A 19,511-nucleotide genomic window follows, 5' to 3' on the forward strand; every position below is an offset into this window, starting at 1 on the left:
GATACTCATGCTTGCTCCAGAGAGTTTTCCAGGAAAAGAAGATGTCATCTTCTCTCGCTGTGATATCTTGAAGACAGAAAGCAGACTGAGCCAGCAGATCAGAAGAAGCTGAAAACTACACTCGGGGGAGGAGCCATCTAAAAGCAAACTGATTTGCAGAGCAGAACTCTTAGGAATGGGAAGCACCAGGGCCTCTGAGGATGGGTGAGGCCAAAAACAGGGACAAGGTCAAAACTAAATATGAGCAGTTAGCCAGCCCCTCCATAACCCTCCCCACCCAGCAGCCCAGGAAGAGACTTCAGGTTTCTCAGGAGCAGCAGGGCCAGCAAGGGCCTGGGGAGTGAAAGTCTCTCCAACTAGGCCCCAGGCAGGGAACTGAAGGATTCCTCTCTGGAGAGGTGAAGGCCATTCTTGATAAGTCCTATTGTGTACAGAAAACTTCCAACCAGCTTCTTAGCGTTCCCTTCTTAAATATCAATTAGATGGCTTGGGATCACCAAACATGTCAGGATTGCCTGGAATATGAACAAAATAGGAAGATGGAGAAACTTGAAGGCAAAGTAGGGAATAGGCACATAAAGATAAGTTTTTATTATTTATGTCTAAGAAGATAGGACATTATACCTATGAAGTAATAGTTGGACATAAAGACGATTTAGAGAACAAAAAAAGAGTTCTTGGAAATTAGAAATGTTGTACCAGAATGTTAAAAATCCAATAGAAATCTCTCAGGAGGAGAGAACAAAAAGAAACTAGAAAGGAAGAGGTAAGAGAAGTAAAAGATCAATCTGGGAGGTCCAACATACAAGTAATGAGAATTTCAGAAAGAACTGGGTGCGTGCAGGCTGATGTGGCCACTGTGAGCTCAGGAGGTGAGTGGTGAAAAGACCACACCGAGGCGTGGTATGTTGAGATTTCAGAGTACCAGAGATTGGGACGATCTTAGAATTTACATCCATATCCTAGTCCACACACAGAGGACCAGGAAGCAGATTGGCTTTAGATTAGCAACAACAATGCTGGAAGCTAGAAGACTTTAAATTCTGAGGAAACATTATTTCCAGTCTATAATTCAGTGCTCATCCAAATTATTGATAAAATGTATACATAAACTTTTTTGAGACCTGTTTGAAATTTACCATCCATACACTCTTTCTCAGGAAACTATGGGATGCTATGAGCCACTAAAACAGAAAGTAAGTCAAGAAAAAGGAAAATGCTGAGTCAGGAAACTAAAGAAAGGCACGGAAGGAATTTCCACGACTAGGAGGGCTGTGAGGGCTGTGTGCCGGCAGGGAGAATGGAGGGCCCTGGGAGGGATATCTTCTAGAAAGAAGTGAAACCAACAGATAACGTAGTGCATGTGACTGCACTGAAGGGAGTTTTATGGATCTTTTCTGACAGTTTCGGGGAGAGTTAATGATCAATACGTGAAACCAAGCAGGTAAAAGAAAAGACGCAGTTACTCTCAGGGTAGAGATGCTTAAGAAAGGAATTGTAGCACAGAACACTTTTGTTGTAATGAAATAGAAAGTATTGATTTGACCAACAGGGCAAGCGGGTGGATGAGTGTAGGGTGTGGTGGTTTAAGAATTAAAAATGTTTTTAATAGAAAGTTGATGGATAATGTTTGGACAGAAAAGACAGAAATAAGGCGTGTTATTTAGAAGTGTGCAGGTAAACAGCAGGTAGAAGGCCTGACTGAGCTGTGGGAGTGCCCCCTCTGCATTGGGGTGGGGGCTACTCTTCTAGTTTATGTTCTAGCCTCAGACTAAGTGGCTTTTCAAACTGTGTACATGGAGTCACTTGGCAAGAATTTTAAAAATTGAAACTTGCCATCTTGCATAAATTTTTTTTCTCATTTAATTTGTCATTCTTTGTAGATCTGCTTGAATGAAGACTTAGTGCAGTGTTGATTTAGAAATCTCTGTGGGTGAATCCTGTTGATTCATACTAGTTTAGCTAAATGTCTTGAAAAACGCAAGAGCACAGGCTTGAGAGTCTGCCAGTCACTTAGTTGGGTATAAATGATTACCTACCTGCTACATTCTAGGTGCTGTTCCCAGATACAGAGGTTAGGAAAACAGATGAGGTCCTTCCCCTTGAGGAATTTGTACTCTAATGGTGGGGGGTGGGCACTGAGAAAAGGAGCAAGGCAGTTCAGACCGCATGGGAGAAAGAGAACCTGGAATGGGTTGGGGAAGAAGGCCTCCCAGAGGATGCCCGTTTGAGCAGAGTCCTAAAGGGTGAGACCAAGCTTGCTCAGAGGAGAGCAGGGAAGGAGAGTGCTTCGTAGAGAGCCTTGAGGCGAGGCAGACCTGGCTGGTGTGCTATTCTGAGGAGGCTACTGGAGTGAGGCAGGGGCTGCACTATAGTGGGCCTTGCAGGACAGGATAGTGCCCCTGAATCTCTTGGGACAGAAGAGCAGTGCATTCTGACTTGAGGTGATTCACAGTGCTGGGGGGAGATTGGATCCTGGAGGACTCCCCGTGGCCACCTGACAGAGCAAAAGTGCTGTTGGACCTTGCACCGTGGGGTAGGGTGTGTGTGTATGCTCACACACAAACATTCACATCCTTTTTATGCATTCTTTTGACTTGAGCGGTAGCTTTTCCTGCTATCTTTTATGCATTTACTTAGTAGTTAGGTGGCTTGAACCCAGGAAGGTTAATTAATGGCCGATGCAGCAAGCAATAAACATACTGACTAGTGGCTCATACTTGTATTACTTTATTTTTTTAAGTTGCTGATAATTACAATAATGCACATGGGCATGGGTCCAAGACAGGAAGAATTACTGTCTGCAAGCAGATCTGGTGTAAGTTGATAATACAGTCTGTATTTACTTTTACATTTAAATGCCACATAAATCATAGGAAAGATGTCCTTTAACTTGCCTTGAACTTGGAGGGGGTGGAGCACTTTCATATTTTTGTTTTCACAGTTTTAATGGTCATTAGAAGTTAAAGTGATTGTTACATCAAGATTGGTATCTGAATAGTGCTTGCATCTTGTACAATGTTTAGAGGAATAGCTGTGTAGAAATTTGTTTTTAAAATGTGACTTTTCTCTCTCTGTGCCCTGTGAAAATCATTTTGGCAAATTGTCACATTTTCTAGGTATAAGCAAAGATTTGGGTTATTCACCCAAGAATTTCTTGCCTTTCAGCATAGCAGAACCCTAGAAATACAGAGCTAAGACTGATTTCTAATATTTGGTTTTCGTGGGATAATAAAACAAAAGAAAATTTTAGATAAAGTTGTTATTGGTTAATAATGCAAAAAGAATATTTTTACCAACTACCCATTTATTATTGCCATCATTTTATAAAAAACATTTGACTAACACAAGGTAGAAGATGATATTAGAATTCAGGACAGTCATTCTTGAGAGAGGACAGTTAGCAGTTCTGTGCCCTCACACATCCGTGTGCCCATGCACAGTCACACCAGACCTTTCTTGGCTTTCTCATTTTTCAGGATACCACTGACAACCTGTTGTTGACCCTATTAGCCCCCTAATGGACGTTAGGGAACCCCTACTTTAAAACACAGGTAAAAACTGTCCTGTATGTTAAAACATGAATGTTTTCAGTTACATCGATTTGTTTTCTTATCTTTTCTCAGATATATTAAAGGAAAAGAGATCCAGTGGATTCTACTTCAGATCTCTGACATTGGCTAGTCATGTTTGTGGTTTTAACCTCTTAAAGTCGGTTATATAGCATTTCAGCCAAAGCTGACATGTTGGATAGCTTCTCAACCTAGGTAAAATCACTAAGTTGAGTATTTATTTTAATGAGATAGTTTGTCTGAAGAATACAATATTTTAAAAAGTATAATTTGTTATAAGTACATGAAATACTCAAAACATGCTTAAAATTACCCAGTTTTTAATGGCTGACTTAATGCATGTAACCACAAAGTGGGTGTCATAGAGTGTCAGATCAGCCTGAGAGTATAGTGCCAGGTTTGTGCTTGGGTATTCTACAGAAAACCCTTCATTATTATTTCTATCTGTGAATCAGTAAGAATGATTTAAAATGAATATATTTCATTATTAATATTTAATCAGTAGTACTTCTGGGTGTTTGTTACTTGAAGTCATTTCGCCCTTTTAAGGTTTAGGAAACACATCCCTATATACTCCCCAACCCTGCCCACGCTATTTAGCACACTCTTAATAAATAACTGCCTAAGTAATGCTGGCCGATGAGTTCAAAGGTTAAGCCCAGGTTTATACCATTTAGATCATCTTATATTAATACTCAAGCCTCCTAATTTCCTGACCTCTGCAGTTAGCTTGCCTTGCAAAGTATGACAAATGACTGCTTTGCTCTGCTGTCAGAGTGAAGTCTGAATCAGTAAGAAAGCTGTATTTGTTTTCAAGCCATGTTTCCCATGCATTAGGAGTTTTGGGAAAATAGAGTTCTATCGTAGTGTGAACAAAAGTCCAAAGTTAATATGGTAGATGTCTCATTTATTATAATAACTATACTCTGGGTTAGCACCATATTTATGTTGCACAAAAGTGAAAACTAAGGTAAGAGATTAAATAACTTCCATGAGGTGACATAGCTACTATGTAGAGGAAATGTCTACCAAGAAAACAAATTTATAGAAATAACTTAGGTGATATTCTTTTGGTCACAGAAGTGTCTTAGTAGTAACTGGAGATTCATCTTGACCTCACTTCCTAGCCCTGGAAGCTGGACCAGAGCCAGGAGCCAGCCACTCCCAGCAATTTTCTTTTAAATGCTACAGTGGTATTAAATTGTTCATGTAAATATTTGGTGACTGAATTCCCACAAAATATGGAGCATTTATGCAACCTGCCTTATGCATATCCATATTTAATAGGTGGGGAAGGAATGTGCACTCTTGTAAACCCATTTCATGCCATCCTGGATTTGGGAAGGTTGGCTGCTAGCGTAGGGACTTGATGTGCTCTTCCCTTGTGCCCCCATGATTGAAGCCCCAGTTCTGTGTAATTGCAGCGAGAGTCAAATCTTCAGAAGCCAGCCCGATGATAACGATGCTCATGTTCGTGTACTTGCTGTGCAGCAGTAGTGCTTCATTGCTTTGTCGTAATTTAATCTCCACAACAGGCTGGGAGGAATAGCTATGTTAGTAGTCCTATTTCATAGATAAAGAAATTAAAGCCTGATGATAATAGCCACCAATGCTTGAAGAGCTTCTTGTATGTGACAAGCGCTTTTTCAAACACTTTAAACCTCAGAGCAGCACTATGATATGAAGTTAGTATTGTTGTCATCATTTTATAGATGAGAAAACTGAGGCCCAGGGAGGTTAAATGACCCGCCAGAGGTGGCACAGCCAGTCAGTGAGGAGGTGGAACTCAGTCATGGTTTGTCTCTGTCTTAGAGCCATGCTCTTCGTCTTCCTCTGGGGTTAGTAGAGCAAAGAGAAGACTAATGGTGGGCCAAGGCCAGTCCCTAGTGTCTCCTACCCATGGAAATAAATTTCTTAGACTTCCTATTTTATAATGGGCAATTGGAAAGAAATACAGAGACTGGTGAATAACCTGTCCACTTGAGAATTTTATGTCTGTAAACACTGTTCTGCATCTTTGCTTTTTACATAAAAATTATTTTATGTATTTGTGTATTTTCAGTAACTTCCTTTATAAAAGACTCTTAGCTCTCATCTCAGAGACACATAACTGAAAGATGGACATCTATTAAATTATGGTGCTTGGATCCTTACCAGTGTAATCCAGATGGACAGTTTACCATGTTCCTGTAGAAAGCCTTGGAGACAGCCTAAACCATTTTCAGTTTTGGAAATGACACCTCATTTATACTTTAAGATTTGAAGCTCTAATAAAAGCAGGGGTTATTGTATAGATTACTTCCATGAACATAATACCTAACAGCTGGTATATGTCAATGTAAGAATAATGGCTTTTTACTCTTGGAGTATTTCCTCTGTACCTAAATCACCAGTTTTTAATTAGAATTAAGTTCAAATGTAAATAGAAAGCCAAGACTTTTCCATTGGTGTAATGCAAACTGTCACTTTTAAGAACACGTTTTCTCATTTTGCTGCTAAAACTGGAAAATGCTTAACAAGAATCCTGCCATTTTATTAACTAGTGGTTTGAAATGTTTGAAGTGTGAATATTTTAAAATTCAAAGCTTCACTTCTCTTCTGCCGAAAAAAGATACTCTAAAGGTTCCAAACTACAGTTACTCTTTTGACAGTAACACACATGGAATTTCTTATAGGCTCTGGGTCAGAATTGTAATAGTCTTCCCATTGCAGAGAAATAAAATTAAAAATGTGTACACATGGGGCTTTACTACATTAGGATATGTGCCTATGCGTTCGGAATAAATAATACACTTTTCAGATGTTGAGCCTACTCTGATTATACTTACTAATTGCTCTACCTAAAAGTGTCCTCTCTTTTTGACCCTTAAGATTGAAACCATGTACTCCAGATTGAAATCCAGGCACATTATGAACAGGATTTAAAACAAAAACTTTGGTTTGAACTAATTTTTAGACTTAAAAAATAAGTTGCAAAAATACCAGAGATAATTAGTTCCGCTATTCCCTCACTCTGCTTCCCTTAATGTTAGCGTCTTTCATAAACTGTAATGTAATGATCAAAACTAGGAGATTTGCACTGGCACAATACTATTAACTGATTTACAGACCTTATTCAAATAATAGCTCCGTTTTTCCCACGAAAGAACGTTTCCTGTTCCAGGATCCTGTTCGGGCTCCCACGCTGCATTTACTCGTCATTTCTGCTTAGTCCTTTCCGATCTGTAGCTGTCCCTCAGTCTTAAATGTCTTACTGCTGGGGAGGTTAACATTGGTGCTTGATGGGAGTCTCTACTCCGAAGTAATATCTTCCCTTTTGTAGCTAATAAATATCTTGGGGAAGATATCTTGAAAGTATGCTAAGAACAGGATTTTTTTTCACTTTGTTCAGTTAAGTAAATCTTTGGTGAATGTTCCTGGGCACAGATTTAAGTCATTTTATTAATAATTTATGAATCATGAAGTGCCATTCAGCACTAGAGCAAACAGGAATGAAAACAGTATATAGGATCTTCAAATCTTTTAATAGATTGTCCTTTTACTGACTTTTTTCTTTACGAAAGGTCTTTGAGTAAGAGTGTTGTACCTTTTGCTATCACTAGTATGCAGTGGTAACTGGCTGGGCCTGCTTCAATTTTGTGTTTATTAGAACTGGAACTGTGTTAACTTGCGTTTGCAGGGTGAAAGAAACGCTTGAGTGTCTATAAGGCAGCCCCTTCCCATTCAGTGAAACATGATTTTCCTAGTAGTAGAATCAAACCCTGTATTTTGGAAAATGTTCCCTCTATGTCAGGTACTTTCACAAGCCCTGGAGCCAGATTTGATCCTGAGGCAGGACGTTCAGTGAGGAAAGAAATACCTGGGTGTACACATTTGCTTTGCAGTAGGAGGGCAGCCCGTGGTCCTGAGCAGCTCTGTGTAGGGAGGTGGGCTTAGGTGGGCCTAGTAGTTATATATATATATATTTTTTTTTTTTTTGAGACAGAGTCTCACTCTGTTGCCCGGGCTAGAGTGAGTGCCGTGGCGTCAGCCTAGCTCACAGCAACCTCAAGCTCCTAGGCTCAAGTGATCCTCCTGCCTCAGCCTCCCGAGTAGCTGGGACTGCAGGCATGTGCCACCATGCCCAGCTAATTTTTTCTATATATATTTAGTTGTCCAGCTAATTTCTTTCTGTATCTTTAGTAGAGACGGGGGTCTCCCTCTTGCCCAGGCTGGTCTCGAACTCCTGAGCTCAAATGATCCGCCCACCTCGGCCTCCCAGAGTGCTAGGATTACAGGTGTGAGCCACCGCCTCGGGCCTAGTTACGTTTCTTGAGGTGATGATTAAAGGCCCCGATTTAAAGTAGGTTCAGATTTAGATTTATTTAGATTTACATATTTATTGCTTTCAGCCATTTCAGGTTTTGAACCAAGTTGCTAGAAGCACTTTTTACCAAGTTGAATTTCTATCCTTGGATAGATAAACTCTTCCGTGAGCCAAATTAATAAAATGGAACTTCTTTTTAAGAATGAATTATTAAGTAAAATGGAAGCACTGGGTTAGGAAAGCAACTGATGCAATTTGTTTTCAAAGCCTTAAAAATGCTGCAGCGTGCATAGATCACAAGGACCAGCTAAGTGCCAATGCACGGGGCATTAATTTCTTTCGGAGAGGATTCCAGGTTCACAGGATATCAGAAGTGCTGACTTGGCAGTGAAATCCCATTTGTAGCATGTTAGATTAGGAAACAGATTGATTTATATGTTGATGTAATGGATCAAGGCGCAGAGTGTGCTTAAGGAAATGGAGGGCACATTAAATAAGAGCATTTTCAGAGAAGTACCAACATTACAGAAAAAATTATCCTAGGTAAGGTTGGGGCATGTTTGATTAGTTGATTCCTAGACATGGTCCACAGAGGCTTTTTATATTTCAGATGATACCTTCTTGAGAGTCTCTTATGACCACAGGATTAATCTTTCTGAACTCAGAAGTGATTCACTACAGCCTATTAGCTGTCTGGATTGATTCCAGTTACTGTAGTTTTTCTTGGTGGGAGCTGATGTGAGGATCTGTTGCTGCTTAGCTGCCTCTTCCTGTTGCTTTAACCTCTGGTATTTTAGATTCTCTTTGGGGAAGGTAGTGCTGACCATCTCAGCTCAGAGATCAAATGCACTTACCACTAACGTGTTGACCTCAGTGGTTGACCCATAAAGTGAACATTTATACAGTTGGAACTCTTGTGGTCTTTTAGCCAACAGCCATAATGAGTAACATGTGGAACATAATCTTTGGTGTTGCTAAGTGGCTGCCTGCACTGACTGCCCACTCCTCAGCTGTGGCTTAGGTGAGCTCACATAACTAATTAACATTGTTCCTTACCTGTATTCATATTTGGAATTCAAGGAGTAATGGTTCCTTCCCCCACCCTGTACTTCTGAAAGATCAGATACCATACCTGAAATCCTGTTTGTTTAGTATCTGCTTTTAATGTTAAAATATACAAGACTATAGAATTTAGGAAACACTGCTCAGAACCTTTCGGATTTAACTGCAGTGGTAGTTAATTTATAATAGGTTTAGGAAACATGTTCCTTTTGAACTGTCAGTTTGGCTTTCTAATGTATTAGGTAGGTGCAAAAGTAATTGTAGTTTTAGCATTATTGAAATTTGACATTTGATATTGGAATACATTCTTAAATAGATGTTATGTTATATATCATTTGAATGTGCTTTTTTTTTTTTGGAGACAGAGTCTCACTCTGTTGCCCGGACTAGAGTGCCATGGCATCAGCCTAGCTCACAGCAACCTCAAACTCCTGGGCTCAAGCGATCCCTGCCCCAGCCTCCCGAGTAGCTGGGACTACAGGCATGTGCCACCATGCCCGGCTAATTTTTTCTATATATTTTTAGTTGTCCAGCTAATTTCTTTCTATTTTTAGTAGAGATGGGGTCTCGCTCTTCCTCAGGCTGGTCTTGAACTCCTGAGCTCGAACGATCCACCCGCCTCAGCCTCCCAGAGTGCTAGGACTACAGGCGTGAGCCACCATGCCCGGCCTTGAATCTGCATTTCTTGCTTTATGTTTTTTTTGCTAGTGACTTATTACTTGCTGTTTATTTTACATTTATTTTAGACTGTGGAAATGACGTTAGACAAAAAGCAAATTCTAGCGATTTTCTTATTCGAGTTCAAAATGGGTCGTAAAGCAGCGGAAACAATTCACAACATCAGCAACACATTTGGCCCAGGAACTGCTAACAAATGTACAGTGCAGCGGTGGTTCAAGAAGTTTTGCAATGGAAATGAGAGCCTTGAAGATGAGCAGTGCAGTGGCCAGCCATCAGAAGTTGACAACGACCACTTGAGAGCAGTCATCAAAGCTCATCCTCTTACAGCTACACAAGAAGTTGCTGAAGAACTCGACGTTGACCATTCTGCGGTCATTTGGCATTTGAAGCTAATTGGAAAGGTGAAAAAGCTCAATAAGTGGGTGCCTCATGAGCTGACTGAAAATCAAAAAAATTGTCATTTTGAAGTGTTGTCTTATTGTATGCAACAACAAACCATTTCTCGATCGGATTATGACCTGCGATGAAAAGTGGATTTTATATGACAACCAATGATGATGACCAGCTCAGTGGTTGGACCAAGAAGAAGTTCCAAAGCACTTCCCAACACCAAACTTGCACCAAAAAAGGGCCATGGTCACGGTTTGGTGGTCTGATGCCAGTCTGATCCACTACAGCTTTCTGAATCCCAGCAAAACCATCACATCTGAGAAGTATGCTCAGCAAATCGATGAAATGCACCGAAAACTGCAACGCCTGTAGCCGGCATTGGTCAACAGAAAGGGACCAGTTCTTCTCCACAATGCCCAACCTCGCGTCACACAACCAACGCTTCAAAAGTTGAATGAATTGACCTGTGAAGTTTTGCCTCATCCGCTATATGCACCTGACCTTGCCAATTGACTGCCACTTCTTCAAGCATCTCAACAACTTTTTGTGGGGAAAATGCTTCCACAACCAGCAGGATGCAGAAAATGCTTTCCAAGAGTTCTTTGAATCCCAAAGCACGGATTTTTATGATACAGGAATAAACAAACATATTTCTCGTTGGCAAAAATGTGTTGATTATAATGGTTCCTATTTTGATTAATAAAGATATGTTTCAACCTAGTTATAATGATTTAAAATTCATAATCCAAAACTGCAGTTACACCAACCTACTGCGTATTTATCATATCTTCTTGAATTGTCTTCATTTATTTCTATCCAAGCTTTTGAAGTAGGAAGCAGAGTATTTGGGGAGAGTGCTGGTTTTGGTATACGAAAGTGTCCCAGGGGCTTCTTTGCCTTTATCTCCATATATACCAATTTTTTTTCTCATGTAATCCAAGTTTGTAGCTGCCCATAATCCTAAGATATGGATCAAAAAAGTATGGCCAAAAGGGGCAGCCTTTTGGTACACATCTTGAACTCAGTGTGAAAATAATCACATTTGTCGGGTACATCTTTTATACCTTTTAATGATTTGTTTGAATGAAGCACCATTAGATTATTACCTATGAAGAAGTGTATGTTCCTTTCTACTGATACCTTTAAATGTTTTTTCCTTCTTTGGAGGAAGCTAGAATTCATATCCGTCTGTAGCTTCATATGCAGTTATACTGAAGGTGTAGGGCTTCCTACTTTAACAAGTAATTATTTGTCACAACAGGACTACAATCAGTTCTACTTAAAAGAGGTGCTAATTGTTCGTCGGATTTAATTGAGGTGGTTTTTCAACCCTGATAGATATTGGCAACATTTTACTTCCAAATTAGCTTTCTCCCAGCTATCCAACAAGTGTTGGTGCATCCTTCTCTTATATTAGTAGAAAGCGGGCTAATTTTAATAATCTCCTAAGCAAAATGTATGTTGGATAGTAAGTTTGTCTTGGAAAAAGATCATTATATATTTCAAAATCAAATTGAAGTTCCTAATGGGAAGGATTACTCATGTCTATGTAGTTCATTGGCACAAGTAAATGAAAGTTGCCTAGAAAAGCATACATTTTCCGTATATTTAAAAAGGCAAAGCTACCCTTCGTTGTTAATAGGAAAACTGTTTTATGTTTATGCTCTCTTTAAAAAGAATAACAATGGACCATATAATCTAAACCTCCCACACAAGTTTTACATTTTGAAAAACTTTTTCATTTGTATTTTGAAAGAAGTTTTGCATTATAGGATGCTACAAAACTCCAGTATGGTTGTAATCATTACTAATGGCACATTACTAGCTGCAGAGATGCCTTTGCTTTTCTAGTGCATGATACTTGACAGGAGCCTTACTGTCATAATTCCTAAATGTTATTTCTCACCTGTAATTTCTGAGCTGTTAGTGCTTAAGATTTCTTCACAAAAAGGATGATACTGACCAAAGAAAGCCTTCATAGAATATTTGATGATTTTTACCCAACGCGAGATAAAATTGTTCATGAAATCTCTTTTAGTGTTTCATTTCCATAAATGATGCCATCACATATTGAGTAATGCAGGCCAAATGTGACATCTTCCTCATCCCTCATATCTAATCTTTGCCCATTTTCTTCTTTCTGATCTCTTGAACCTCCCTTTCTACCCTACCACCTTAGCCCAACTACCATTATCCCTCTCTTGGACTGCAGTTCCAGCTTCCTCAGCTGTTTCCCTGAATGCCCTCTTGTTTATCCTTTAAGTTGGTTCTTTACCTTCCAACCAGAGAAAGCATCAGAGCTGCATTTTGAAAATAATAACTATGTGCTTAAAACTTCTCAACACTCCCAATGATAAGTACTAAAATCCTTCCTTTGTCTATAAAAGTCTTGTCCCTGTGTGCCTCTCCACCATCTCTCTACCGCACGATCTCAACAGTCTGTCCACATGGAAGCTTAAAGGGTTGCTCAGATTTCATTCTCTTTAGGAAGCTTCCCTGATGACCTACAAGCTTAGTCAGATTCCTTTTTATATGCTTTTTCAGCATTGTGTTCTTTTCCTTCTTAGAACATCTGGGAATGTGATCATACCTTTTTGTGTGTGTGTTTTGACTCCTGCATTAGAGCCTAAGAAAGTGGGCCATGACTTTTTCTCTTGTATCCTAAGCATTTAGCGTACTGCTTTGCAAAATAGTAGTTGCTCAATAAAATTTTCTTGTGTGAGTAAATTAAAATTATTGGAACTGTAGTCATTCTCTACATTCATGATTTGGTATACGAAGGAATGGAAAGTAGATTTGCTTGCACTACAGCAGACTGCAGTCGCGTTATAGATTGTCAAGTTAAAAGTATCCCAGATGAGGAGTGTGGGGTTAGATTTCTTCTTGACCTTTCGTTTTGGTCATATATGTTGAAAGATCTGGGGTTTTTTTTGTCTGTTCCAACTCCTGGAAATAGGATTTGTTTATCAAGATAAAAATAGTAAATAATAAAGATTTTTAAAACATCAGTTTTATCACAGCACCGCTGAATGAATGACTGTGCCTTTGTGCCATCCTTTGTGGAGTAAACCTGGAATTTTTTCCCCGTTTGGTAGGCTCTTGCAGCCAATGCCGGAACAGGATTTGCTGTTGCTGAGCCTCAAATTGCAATGTTTTGTGGGAAGTTAAATATGCATGTGAACATCCAGACTGGGAAATGGGAACCTGACCCAACAGGCACCAGGAGCTGCTTTGGAACAAAAGAAGAAGTTCTGCAGTACTGTCAGGAGGTAAGAGTGTTGCCAGAAAGTTAAAACCACTTTTTTTCTGGGTCAGGGTTGAACCTGTTTACCTTAGAAATAGATATGCTGTCATTCTTCAATTTTGACCTAAGACCAAAATGCTAATGGCTGGAGCCCCAGGCCTTTTGTTTCCAAATGTGTGGTGTGATTGAGACCTCCCAGAGGCTTTCCCTGTGTGCACTGTGAGCTCTCAGTTCTCTAACGAAGGAATACTGCAGAAGCTTGGCAAGTACCATGGAAGCACAGCCCGGTTCTCTTGTCTTCCCACTTGCCCTGGGGAGATGGAATGCAAAACAAGTCATGGGTATGCTTGTGTTTTCTACTTACGGATAGAAAGCCACCAGTATTGTAAATGATCATCTTAGGTCTGATTCAACTTTTGGGCCAAAAAGAAAAGAATATGATACAACTTCTTACCAAGACTAATATATGGGTCCAGGAGTCAAATATTGTTCTAATAATTTCATTAACAGTCATTTCTGTAGACGTGCCTCTTGAGTGTTCATAAACTCAGAGATTTACACATACCCTACAAGCAAACTTGACACCTAATGGATTTGTTTTGGGCTAAAATCTTGCTGCTTTGGCTTGTCCTTAAATACAAATTCCTTTTTAAAAGTGTTCAGAAATCTAACCTGTCAAAAGAAAACTAACAGTTACAGTATCTTTTTACTAGATGACTTCAGTTGAAACCAGGGGTAGCAGAGTGGAACTTGAGATTTTTATAGGATAAGGGTGGAGGCTGAGTAAACTTAGACACACTTATCCTCACTTGCAAGTGAATATCCATCTGCATATCAATTTATGTGTGTATATTTTCGCTTCGTTAACAGATGTATCCAGAGCTACAGATCACAAATGTGATGGAAGCAAATCAACCAGTCAGTATTGACAACTGGTGCCGGAGGGACAAAAAGCAATGCAAGAGTCACATTGTTATACCTTTCAAGTGTCTCGGTAAGTGTTCTTGGTTACTTTTCAGGAAGTTCTCTCCCTCCCATTTTTAAATTTAATTTTCTCTTGGCTCACAGTGAAAATAGCTGCATGTGTTAGAAGCTGATAGCTGCAGGAATTTGTTGGGAGAATTTCTCTTTTGGGTATAGACTGCTTCCTAGTGTCCATAGCTGACCTCTTTTCAGTGATCACTCACTCTGCCATTGTGAAAATCCTTCTGTCTTTTGAGGGTGAGCCTTTTCCATGGTACCGATTAAGAGTGCTACCCACAGAGCAATCCAGCTTTACCCTCACATTAACAGTTTGAAATTAATGCTGTACAGGAGTGGTACTGAAGAAAGCAGACCAAGGAAAAGAGCCTTTTGTTCCCCGTATTTCACTCTATACACATTTGCTCTGTTAAACCAAACCTCTGGTAGTTTTCAGAAGGAAAATTGACTCACAGCAGCCTGTGGACAGTCCAGAGTGCCAGGGCCAGGTCCTACGGGACCTGCCCTCTGAAGAACATGGGGCTGGGAAGAGTATTTATGATTCCGTGTTGCTAGTGGTAACTTTCAAAGCCAACCTGAGTGAGACTGTAACAGTTTATTAGCCGGAAACAGTTGTTGCCTCAAATGCTTAGTGAATGTATTTATCCTAACCACTCATCACCTTGACACATCTGAATTACCTCGCATCACTGAACTGTGGGTGATTCAGGAGCAGATTTGGTCACAGACACTTAAAAGGGCAAAACAGTCGATTTTAGATTATCCATGATAGGATTAACGTAGACATCCTGAGTAGTTTTGTAGATATATCAAATTGGAGCTTTTAATTTAACTTATTCCCTTCCCTCCCTTCATTAAAAAAACCTCTCCTTAAACTTCAGACAGCTGCAGAATGGAATATGTTGCTTTTCTCATTCTCACATGCAGCGAGGACTCAAAAACAGGAAGAATCAGCCCCTGGATAACAGTATTTAAAATACTTAGCAATGAACTTTGCTTCAAAAGCATTCATAAGGGGAAAGAGGGACATTGTATGTGCTTAGCACCATTTATTTTAAAACTGAGCATCTTACAGTAGCGAGAGATTTGTTAAAAATTTTATGTGATGTGGTTTAAAGATGTTCTTCCATTCCATTTAGCTCTGAGAAATCTCGGGGTATGAGGTTTCATTTATTCTTCATAAAATTCTCAGACTATAAGTGAAACAAGACATTGTTCTTGAGTATTCGTAGACAATAGAAAGTGCTGAAAATTGTTTCTTCCTTTTGCGTCGCTGTCCCTTAAGAATTGGCAGCCTGATCTTCTGTTTGTTCTTGCCACTTGCTAGCTCCACCACCCACCCGTACATCTGAGTGGGACCTGGGCCATCTCTGATTCTTCAGTTATTCTTTATCTCCCTACATCCAGTCCGTTTTCAGCCAGCCTGATTTTTACCTCATAATATGGCTTATAGCTGTGATTCCCAAACTTGAGGCACCCTGCGGCATTGCAGGATGTTTTTGATTTTTTAAGGGAACATAGTGACATCCGTCAGGCATTCCACAAACTACTAGCTGGAGGTAGTTTGCAGTTTCAACATGAGATCATTGCATCTCTTTTGATGATTTCCTGTCTTTGTGAAGCTGTGTTTTCAGTGGTTCCTGTGATAAAAAGCAAGTACCCCATGAAAATCACTGTAGAAGAGGAAATGAGGGTGATGATGTTCAGCCTGATTGTAGGGTCGGGGGAGTTGTGCAGGGCCCAGCAGGCACTGAGGTGATAGGACACAAGTACTTATTAAGTTGTTGGACCCAAATACTTAACTTTTAGGGTTGTTTTTTTTTTTTGGCCTAGGGGTGCTGTGAAAAAATTACTGGGACACTCAGGGTGCTGTAAATCAAGAAAATCTGGGACTCTCTGGCTTGTGTCCTCCTCCGCCATGAAATTCCCATTGCCCTAGTTCAGCCTTGGGCAGTTCTTGTCCAGGCTATGATGGCAGCCTCCATGCCTGTTTCTCAGTTCTGTTGTCTAATTGAATCGTGTCTCTCTTGTGCATAAAAGCCTTTAGTAGCTCTTCTTTACTTAAAAAAAAGATGGTGAAGCTCCTTAGTGTGGCTTAACCCCATAATCTGGCCCTTGCTTAACTCTGCCCAGTTCTCTACCACTCCGCCTCATCAGCATCCACCACCTTGGGGAGCCTGGCCACATGGCATCCAGTTCTCAGAGTTTGGAATGATTTCTTCTGCTTGCTTTGCTTGGGAAGTTCTTCCTTTAAGACTTACCTCAAGGGATGAAGCCTTCCTGGTCTTATTTTCTATCCAGATATCCAAGTTTTTGTAATACTTTTTGCTGTTGGCATTGCACTTACCACACGGTACAATGATTGTTTGTTAATAGATCTTTCTCTAACTACACTGTAAACACCTTGAAAGCACCTGTTTTAGTCGTCTTTGTCCCCTCAGTACCATGACAGTGCCTAGAATATAGGATATACTATTTACAATGATTACAACACAAGACTGCTACCATAGGCAAAACACGGTGGCTCACCCCTGTAAACCCAGCACTTCAGAGGCTGAGGTGGTAGGTTTGCATGAGTCCAGGAGTTCAAGACGAGCTTGGGCAACATAGCAAGACCCTGTCTCTATTATTTAAAAAGAAAAAAAAAAGAATGCTACCAAAATTGGTACACAACAGAAATTTCATTTTATTGCTTTATTTTCTAAATGCTGTAGTTTACATTTTTTAAGTATGTTACAGAACCAAACAATGAAGTGATATTGTCATTAACTAAACCGTTCAGTACCTTCTTTGCATTGTGGTCAATGAATAAAACATTATACAGTCTTTGGTGTTAGTTAATTCAGACAGTTATTTGCGTTTGCCCCAGCATCCATTTGGACAACTTCCTAACCAGTAAGTAGAGCTATCCATTGGTATTTGGTAAATAAGTACAGTTGCCTGAGCATGAACTAATAAGGGACAAGGTGGCTGGAGTTTAAAAGAAGGGAGTAGGAAAGAAATACCGCGAGTTCTTCCTTGTCATCATTTAAAGTTCTAATGTCTCGAGGCTGGGCGCGGTGGCTCACGCCTGTAATCCTAGCACTCTGGGAGGCCGAGGCGGGCGGATTGTTTGAGCTCAGGAGTTCGAAACCAGCCTGAGCAAGAGCGAGACCCCGTCTCTCCTAAAAATAGAAAGAAATTAATCAGACAACTAAAAATATAGAAACAATTAGCCGGGCATGGTGACGCACGCCTGTAGTCCCAGCTACTCGGGAGGCTGAGGCAGAAGGATTGCTTGAGCCCAGGAGTTTGAGGTTGCTGTGAGCTAGGCTGACGCCACGGCACTCACTCTAGCCTGGGCAACAAAAGCGAGACTCTGTCTCAAAAAAAAAAGTTCTAATGTCTCTCTGCTCCTTCCACAGTCACCTCCCCTTTGAGCACCCATATAGAACTGACATTGGTTAATTATCAGCACCACCTTCTTTGGACTCCTTAGAGGCCATTTGATGATAGTCTTAGAGTTGCCTTTTTAAACTAAAAAATACACTTGTAATCCTAGCACTTTGGGAGGCCAAGGCGGGAGAATTGCTTGAGGTCAGGAGTTAGCAACCAGCCTGAGCAAGAGTGAGACCCTATCTCTACAAAAAATGGAAAAATTAGCCGAGCATGGTGGCACATGCCTGCAGTCCCAGCTACTCAAGAGGCTGAGGCAAGAGGATCACTTGAGCCCAGGAGTCCGAGGTTGCAGTTAGCTATGATGATGCCACTGCACTCTAGCCCAGGCAGCAGAGCGAGACCCTGTCTCCAAAAAAAAAAATTTCAAAGTTACAGAATGGTTACAAAAATAGGACAGAGTTCCTGTATACCCATTACCCAGATTTCAGATTTTCCAACTGTTAACATTTGACTGGTGTGGTGAAATTAATCTTATTAATATAACTCCCCCCCCCCAACACACACACATCCTCTCTCTCCTGGGTTTTTTGTTTTTGTTTGTTGTTTTTTGAATGATTTGGTAATACATTGCAGATAGTGCCCTTATTTTATTATTATTTCAGAATTTTGACAGGGTACGTATGTTTTGGTTACGTAATTTTCTTTTGTACAGTTTGAGTTATTTTGTACAGTTGAGCCCTTCAGTTAGTGTGTATTGTACCCGTTAGGGGTGAATTTACCCATCCCCTCCTCCCCTCTCCCACCTACTTTATTTCCCTTGAATTTTATTTTCATGTGTGCACATAACTGTTAATCAGTTAAGTCCAATTTAGTATTGAGTACATGTGATATTTGTTTTTCCATTCTTTTGATCAGATAGTGTCCTTACGCCTTAATACTACGTTGTGTATTGTTTTGAAATGAGGAAATTCTCCTATTTAACCGTAGTATAATCAAAATCAGGATTCTGTAGACAATACCCAGTTGATCCAGTAGCTAATCTACAGACCCTATTCAAGTGTCCCTGTTGTTCCGGTAACATCCAGGATGTAATCCAAGACGCCATGCTGCATTTAGTTCTCTCTTTAGTCTTTCCTTGTCCTTCATGACCTTCGTATTTTAAAAACTACAGACCAGATACTTTGTAAACTGCCTTACTATTTGGATTTGTCTGTGATCCTTTTGATTTATGCAGTTTTAAGGGGAATATCGCAGAAGTGCTCTCGTTGCATCGTATTGGGATTTGTGTGATGTCAGTTTGTTCTGTTACCACTAGTAACTTTCATTATCTGGCTAAAATGGTGTCTGCATTCATTTATTTATTACATTATATACTCACCGTCTGGATTTGGCCTGTGGGAGCCCTTCGTGCTGGTTCCTCTATCCTTTTCACATGTTTCTTTCATTCTTTGAGAACTTCCTTTCTTGTACAGAAAGGATGCTCCAGGCCTATCCTGTATTTTCCCTACTCCACCCCCAGAGTCTATGTCTCCAATAAGCCTTGGTTTATTTTAGTGTGCTGCTACTTAGGACTGCTACTTAGGAACCATGCTTACTGATGTTATTGCTTCTAGGCCCATTCAACAAACAGAACTAGGAAATATATATATTCCATTTACAGATACATAAATCTGTATTTCCATGTCAGTCTATCCATATATTAAAAACAATGAGCTTATAGTAGTATCTCCAATTCCAGTATCCTCAGTATATTTACTTATGTGCTCAGTACTACTGCAAATACTCAGTCTCTCTGCTTTTTAGAAACACATTTGTTGAGATGTAATTTACATGCTATATAGTTCACCCATTTTGAAGTATAGTAGCTCTTCTTTACTTAAAAAAAAGATGGTGAAGC

The 19,511-nt window shown here is 40.0% G+C and overlaps 1 protein-coding gene across 1 annotated transcript in view; it reads left to right on the plus strand.

The window, feature by feature from the left end:
• APLP2 (amyloid beta (A4) precursor-like protein 2) overlaps window positions 1–19,511 on the plus strand; it is a 72,852-nt gene that overhangs the window by 20,181 nt on the left and 33,160 nt on the right. Inside the window, exons 2-3 of the mRNA XM_012644278.1 lie at window positions 13,107–13,280; window positions 14,126–14,249. Coding sequence (XP_012499732.1) covers window positions 13,107–13,280; window positions 14,126–14,249 — 298 coding nt within the window. The remainder of the gene's footprint in view (window positions 1–13,106; window positions 13,281–14,125; window positions 14,250–19,511) is intronic.

This window comes from Propithecus coquereli, unplaced genomic scaffold (genome assembly GCF_000956105.1).
Source record: "Propithecus coquereli isolate 6110/MARCELLA unplaced genomic scaffold, Pcoq_1.0 Scaffold209, whole genome shotgun sequence".
In the NCBI taxonomy this organism is placed as follows: domain Eukaryota; kingdom Metazoa; phylum Chordata; class Mammalia; order Primates; family Indriidae; genus Propithecus; species Propithecus coquereli.